Here is an 8,250-nt window from a genome sequence, read left to right on the forward strand (position 1 = left end):
GGTTGGTTTTGTTCTTTGCGCTTAATTATTGTTATATTTTTTGTTATTGTTACGCTCGTTTTTACCGTTATTTATTGTTAACCTTTTTGTTATTGGCATTCGACTTCTATTTTTTTCTTCATTGGAGTCGGAACATTTTTTACGTTGGCAATGGTGTCGGCCAGCTGTACGACGCCGGAAGAGTCTACCTAGAAGGAAAAATTAGAGATTAATTCTCAACAAACCAATGAAAAGTCAGAATGGACAAAGCCACCTACACCTGCAATTAATGTTGAAGAATTTGTAGGAAAAGCCCATGAATGTGTTGAATTTATTACAGGCAAAACGAATTATACTGGAACAAACCAGATTGGAAGAATTAAAAAAAAAAAACAATTTCTCTTTTTCTTATTGACCGTAAGACAAAAAAAAGATCATTAGATCAACTAAAGACTAAGTCACTAAATTAATCAGAACAGTTAACATGAGACCAGAAAGAATCACAAAATGTAGAGAGTACAATAATTGGAGCGTCCTTTTTAAGATATCCGACGAATGCATTTCATTGTCGAAAAATTAAATAATTACGAAGGTCTATGTTCTAAGAGTGGATATATATGGGACGAAGGTGACAACTATTCCAGTGTTCGAAGTCCCTGGTGTGGTCCCGGAAGAATATCTGTGTACCTTATTTTTACTATATGGAGATATTACAGGAGTGAATGAGAATAAGTTTAATGGGATATGATGCTTTGATATTCTACTAAATAAGGACACATTTCTAAAAAAAAAAATACTCTATTATTTGGAAGCGGGAGAAGAAAAACTACTAATCGTAGTAACAGGTTAAAATACCGGCATTCTGGATTTGTGAGGAAGTGGGGCACCTTTTTTCATGTGCCCTACTAGAATGCCGACCCAACCAAACCCTTAAATAGGATGCTTGAGCATCTAAAATCCCCCAAGGTAGGAGAACTAATCAGAGACAAAACTGACCCTCCCCCAAACAATACAACATCAGCTCCGGCAAAGAACATAACTTCAGATGACTTTGAAAAAATTTTTAACACAATAGACAAGTCCACCCAAAAGATGGCTGGACTCTAGTTCAGAAAAAAAACTCCCTCAAAAAATACCTACGCTAACTCCCTTGCTGAAACGGATTTCTGACCTCATTTAGGTGACGAATAGGCTGTTTTGTCAGTGATGTAGGCTCATTTTCGAGGTGTTTAAATACAGTAAGTTTTCGTAGGGACCTGCATCCTTTTTGACTGACAAAACTACTTATCTGCCACAATTACAATTATTAGTGGGGGGGGGGTTCTTTTACTAACAAATAATTTTTTTCATTGTATATATTCCATCCGATTTATAAATAAAAGTTTTATTCTCAGCTCCCCACATCATGTATATATATTATCATTTCGGATTTTAGTTAGGATTTTCATGGAGTGAATCTGGATTGTGGTGAAAGAGTCTAGTTAAGTTAATAATATGTTAGTTAGATCAATATTTACCCCCAGCTCTCTTTTCGTCATTTTGCCACATTCTGTGTATATATATATATATATATATATATATATATATATATATATATATATATATACAACAAATAAATATTTATCCTCCACATTAAGCAAAAACATTTTAGCAAAACATTGCTGATCCCCTACATGACAATATATGACATAATAGAATAATGACAAATCTCGAATAGTCTCTGCTGATTAGGTGAGTACTATATTTCACAGATCATCAAAAATGGAATAAAATCCGAATCAATAAAAAAGGAAGAGATTTACAAATCTTGTATTCATAGTAAAACTTCTTTAAAAGAATTAGTTTTAATCTATCTTGAACGGTAATTCATTGAAACAGACCCCAGAGATAATTAATCCTATCTATTTTCTTTGTTATGGAGATGATTTTCTATTTTTTCTCTTGACCCACCTTAATCGTTAGGTGAAAGTATAAAATTGCTTGCTTATGGCACCCCTCCCTGTTTTCATAATAGCTTTTGAAATCATAAAGTTATCTTTTAGGCACATGCTCTTATTAATGTGCTTCATTTTATATATGAAACTAATCACCGGCTGTTTATTACTTTTTTTTACATTTCTTCTTTAAACATCTTTTTAAGCTGATTTTGAGTTTTTTATTGGGGGTGAAATAGTGAAAATTAAAACGTTTTAGGAAATTTTCAAGTTATATTCGTTTTTTGCCAGTAGTGTACTCAGTACATTGTTAAATGAAAGTACAAAATATACAGGTAGAAGAGTAACTTATCTTGCCTTTGGTAAGATTTTTGGGGGAAGGCGACTGGGTAAGATACTCAAACTTTAAATTTGTAGGGAGTCATGATTTGCGAGTTAACTTAAATTTTATCAGTATTTGTGTTCATTAGATTGTTAAATATAAGTACAGAATAGTTAAGTACGCCCCCATTCCCCTCATGTTAAGAATGGGTTTTAAATAATAACGTTATTATTTTAACGCGGTTCTTGCTTCCCCACAAGACTGAATTTTTACAACAGGTCAGTTTTTATTGTGGGATATATCCAGTTGCCCCAAAACGTAAAATTCTGAGTTGGAAAAAAATTTAAAAAAAAAACAAACAGCTTGATTTAGTATAGAAATATTTTTACCTTATTGCACAATAGATAAAGTGTAGCACGAGAACAGATACTACTCTTTGTTCATAGAAAAAATGTTCCTCATAAATATCACAGTTTTATGGGTAAAACCTCTTTCATGGAAAACACAAATACATTGCTTCGTTACCATTTCATATTTCCACCGCATGTGTGAGTTAGAGAATTCAGAAAATTATGTCGATACATGATGTCTCCCCCTTACGTATTTTATTTAACGATATCGGAATTTTACCATTACTTATGCTGAAGTAATATTTATTTATTTATTTATTTATTTATTTTTACCAGTGAGTTACTACTTCTACTACTCGAGGGTCACTCGAGGATAAGGGTTAATGAAATCACGATGGTTACCGGGACAACGACATGGAGATGGTTAGTCGTTAAAAAATGGGTTATAATTTGATCATCTAAGAGGGCATCTCAAGAACTTGCTTACATTGGATTCGAAGAAGATCATATTGTAGTCTGCCGGAAATCAGGCCAGTGCAACAAAATTCACAGGCAGGCAGTTCTAAGAAAGAAGCTTTGTTTATGGAATCTGTGTTTGGATTTAGATACAGATACAAAGCAGGAGAAATTGTTGATAGCAGTTTAGCAAGACGACTGTTTTGTACGAAAGTCTGGCAAGCGGGGACCATATATTGAAGCTCAGATGAGCACTTGTTATGAAAATAGCGATAGAGCAGAGACAGTTTTGCAACGTTTCTTCTGTGGTAAATAGCTTGCAAGGAAGAGAAAAGTGAATCATCTACTAGGTTTCAAAGCCGGTCTTGAAATTTGCTGGGCAGATTAGGGTGCCCCGAGTAGATCCTGCCCAGATGTAGTAACAATACTCCATCCTAGGACATAGTTAGCTCTTATACAAGTAGAAGGTTGCATCAACAATAAGATATATTCTGGAGCGGTAGAGGGATCCAACCATTTTACAGGCCATCTTGAAAACAGATTTGATGTATGTGCTCCATTTCAGATCAGAAGTGACAGTCAGTACCAGAATCTTGTCAAAGCATTATGCTTACGCAAGATGAAAGATATTCACTTCAATTGGGGCCAGATAGTGGTCAGAACGTTGATGATGCAAAGAGAGAAGCTTGGTTTTAAATGCATTAAAATAAACCAGACACCTTTTTCTACATTGCTCCACGTTCTTTATGTCAAAAGAAAGAATCCAAGAGATCCTGGTCATTGCTTTGGAGCATGGCCCTAGATGGTAGTGTCGTCTGCTTAAATGTCTACGAATGCTTTAAGAATGAGATTTAGGAGATCGTTTATGAAGATCAGGAAGAGAGTTGGACCAAAGATAGGACCCTGGGGAACGCCATTAATGATACTATGAGCTTCTGACTTCTGCTCATTGACCACTACTCTTATAAACCTATCAGAAGGATTTAATAATTGAGAGGACATTTCCATCTATTCCGTAGCTGTAAATCCTGTGAAGTAAACCTTTGAGCCATACCCTATTAAAATCCTTTGATGTGTCAAAATCAATTGCTTTAGAAACGAACCCCTCGTCAAGAGATTCACTAATTATGTGTGATATTACTGCTAGCTTATTAACTGTAGATTTACTAGAACGAAAACCATACTGCATGCCATTGAGTAGGTTAGTTTTATTAAAATAGTTGACCACTTCTCTATTTATCAAAGATTCCAACAACTAACTCATGACGCTCAGGTGACCGATTGCTCTGTACTGAGAGGGAGATGATCGATCTCCAGTATTTCTAATGTCAAAGTTGGATGAGAATAGACAGCGTATGCGGAATAAAGGTTGCCAACCGGATAGCTTTCCAATATATGGTTTAAGTTGGAGAAAAAATAGTTAATTACCAATTTTCTGTCTCTACATAAACTCGAAAAGATAACTGTTGAGAAGCTCCAAGTTGGTTCACATTACGTCCATTTCCGGCATTTCGTCTTGGTTCACCTCCAGCCACATCCATTATTAATGGATCGTTTGGCGATGATGCACCTTTCGCCATAATACGCGCCTTTTTTCTTTGCATCGATTAATCGTTTTGTTTGGCAATATGAAACAACATCTCTCGACGTCTACAACTGTTGATCCGAAGTGGAGATGTTCATTTTATATAAAGTTGAGAGGAACGGCTGTTTAGGGGTGTATTGTTTACTTAATTTATTGATATTTTTTTCTTCCAATATTTTCCCAAAGATCGTCTACTCTTTTGCAGCGCATTGATTGGCTAATCGGCATCTTACGTTAGATTATAGTCATGACGTCATGTTCCAAGCAAAATCGAGCGGACAGTTAGTTACGTCTAGTTCAAATTCTGCACAAGTACCGATGAAATTTACTTCAAAAAGTGTGTTGCTCCCTGATTTCTTTTGATTAATTTTGATTGATTTAACTGAAATTATCAATTCATATTGGCTACTCATGTGTATCCATACATTGTTTTCAATCAGGTTTAGAACAATCTGCATATGTATGTAATAACTCGAATAAAATGTCATGTTCCTAGATATAATGGCCTAAAAGTTGTTTACAGACGTATAAGGACATGTCATATCCAATCCTATAAGTAAGGATGAATAAAATTCACGATTGCTATGTTATTGTAATTCATTGTGATTAATTGGTTTTTTGCTTGTCGTTCTATCTTTTCCTTTCTGAAAAGTTTTATATGACATGATAAGAAATTACATTTATAATCATAAATAAATGCATGCCTGAACAAATCGTTTCAACATAAATGTCCCTATATAACTGGAGATTCTCATTTCATTACCAAGCTTTCTTGACTGAACATTCAAACTGATTATCAACTTCGTCTCGAGATATTTCCATGGAAAATGCTGAGACTCGCACTGTTTTTCTGTGTTCTACTCACCATAAGCAACCCCGTTTTGACTTTTATCTGTAAGTGATAATTTTATCAATACAAAATCCAAAGCTCTTTTTTATGATTACGCATTTCAAAATGTCTGCTTTATTGGGTCTGTATATTTAAAAATATTGTTTTACGTTTTGTAAATTGGTCTGTTTCTCATATATGTTAAAAAGATATCACACAAGTTCGCGTTTTAATTCCATCCCAATCTCCCTCTTTTTTTCAGCTGACTTCACAACCAAAGGGAGGTAGCCTATAGATATTTTCATATTCTCCTAAACCAATGGTATTACTATAATGTTATAATTTCAACACTTCAAAATCTCACGTTTTTATTTAGTTTCTTGTTCCCTCCAGTTTCACAATGTAATTTTAGGAGATAGCGAAACATAATTTATTTACTTATGATATATTTACAGTTTCGAATCATTGTCGACAGAGTCTATATTTGGCATTTTTTTATCTTGTATATCATAGCTTTTATATCCTATGTTTTATTCACGTTGCGTTGCGTGATTATTCGTTTCCGTTTCTTCAAGATTATGCCAAGTGTCTCCATCACAAGATGTATCATTGCAGTTCTAATATTTTTGTCTCATTTTTGTTTCTGTGATGTTCATTGTGTGGTCCACATAGTTCACATAGTAAACAATTTCTTTAATTCTTATTTTTAACAACCATTTTATATATTTCAATTTTTGTTCGGTTCTTCCATGTGTTTATATGATTTTTTGTGTATGTAAAATTTAGCATTCTGTAATGTTTTTGCCAGTTTTCTTTTTATTAATAAGTCTCGATTTATAAAGGCTAAAAGCCTATCGGGATAAGTGCTAGTAATGTAAATGTATTGTTAATTTAATGATAAAGAATATTATGAGCTATTATTATTATATGGAGGTATTGTTGTTCTTTATTATGTTCATATAAAAGTAAATGGGTTTATTATTTTACTATCTAATTGCTTACGTGTTAATTAAATCAGACGCCGACACCAGAGAAAGAATCACTCTTTCTTTAAATGCTTACAGAGAAAACATATCAGAAAATCTACACTGAGTTATAGGCGCGAGAAAAATAATAGATAGCTTTTTTTTACATGGAAGTCACCACTTATCAAGGCTTGGGGGATACTCGAGGATAAGGGTTATTGCGTGTATAGTAATCAGTGGGATAATATCGTAGCAATCGTTAGTAATGGAGATTTGATGAATTGGATTACTTAAGGGGGCGGTTTATCAGGAATTCGTTTATGTTGGACTTGAAGACATCCAAGTTGTAGTCAGGTGGGAAACAGGCAAATGGAAGAGTTCCACAGGCGTGCACTTCTAAGAAAGAAGCTTTGTTCATGTAATCTACGTTTTGATTTAGGCACAGATAAAGAGTTGGGAACATTATTGACAGTGGGTTCAGCTAGACGGACTATTTTCGTGTAAGATTAGCGAAGGAGGGCCAGAGATTGGAGCTCAAACGAGCATTTCTCATGGAAATAGCTAGAGGTTAAATATGCTACTTGTTTAATTAATTATAAATTACTGATAATTAGAACAAAAATATTTTGGTTATTGACTAGTTCTGTTCGTGTATCTCTTATATGGCAGCCTCTTCCTCACTTTTTTAATTTTCGCTTCACTCCGTTCAACGTGGAAATCTTTGGATTTGACAAAATGTATCTTCTATATATTTATCCATTTTATATCTCTACTTTATTTTTCACATTTTAATGTTTTTTCTTTTATCATAGCCAAGTGTGGAATTTGGAGTTACAACCCCTACTTTGCATTGTGTTGTGAACGCCACATAGTTCTCAAATCAGCACTCTCTCTAAGATGTTGCGGAACGCGTGCATACGATACACGTAATGCGATGTGTTGTGATGGCCATGTTGTCCAGAGATTGGGAATCTCTCCCAGCTGTTGTGGAACAAAATTGTACGATGCGTACTTCGAGAAGTGTTTCGACGGTAATATTCGCTGGAAAATCGGATTGGAATCAGCATGTTGAGAAACAAAGTTAGACGATGCAGCTTTTGTAAAATGTGTGAACAGGCAAGTTGTTTATTAATAAACGTGATTTTAAACTCTATTCTAATTCTGTTGTTTTCTTTTATTTCGAAAGAAAAAGAATGATTTTCAATTTTTTATGGTATTTACTTGCTTCCCCACAAGAGCAAATTAGGCATGAGGCCGTTTTTTTTAATGTGAATAGGGAGGGAAAGGGAAGGAAAAGAGGGACTAGCTTCCCCAAGAGAAGGGGAGGGGGAGCTAGTAGTGAATACAATCATATTTAATAAACGTATCACAGAGTGTTCTTATTGTAATTATGGAATATATTATACTTCTATTCAATGTGTGTTCATATCTTAAATATACGACTGTTACTAATGGCACTAAAATAATGGTTGGACCATTTCACTGCTCTAGAAGGTACCTGACTCCTGGTGCAATCCTCTCCCTGCATAAGTTTCACATTTTTTCTTATTTGGAAGTTACCACTTATCAAGGCCTGAAGGCCACTCGAGGATAAGGGTTAATGAATGTAAGTTGGTTTTGTAGTAATCGTTAATGGTGTAAATTCGGTAGATTTTGATTGTTTATTGAGACGGCTTATCAAGAACTTGTTTAAATTGGATTTGAAGGCTATGTTGTATTTAACGGGGAAGTAGGCCAGCGAAACAAGATGACATACAATTTCAACAAATATTTATTAGAAGTACTCATATTGGACAGACATTCAGACGGTATATAAATGTAAAGGCTTCC

General features: G+C 34.4%; 1 protein-coding gene across 1 annotated transcript; it reads left to right on the forward strand.

Annotated features, from left to right (window-relative positions):
- The first annotated feature begins 5,364 nt into the window (after window positions 1–5,364).
- Window positions 5,365–7,573, forward strand: LOC145292365 (uncharacterized). Its single transcript, XM_080138693.1, has 2 exons — window positions 5,365–5,520; window positions 7,233–7,573. Exons 1-2 carry the CDS (start codon window positions 5,454–5,456, stop codon window positions 7,490–7,492), a joined length of 327 nt encoding a protein of 108 aa, XP_079994819.1. The 5' UTR covers window positions 5,365–5,453; the 3' UTR covers window positions 7,493–7,573.
- Window positions 7,574–8,250: the final 677 nt, after the last annotated feature.

Source organism: Euprymna scolopes, chromosome 13 (assembly GCF_053919585.1).
Source record: "Euprymna scolopes isolate OS-2025 chromosome 13, ASM5391958v1, whole genome shotgun sequence".
Classification (NCBI taxonomy): Eukaryota; Metazoa; Mollusca; class Cephalopoda; order Sepiida; family Sepiolidae; genus Euprymna; species Euprymna scolopes.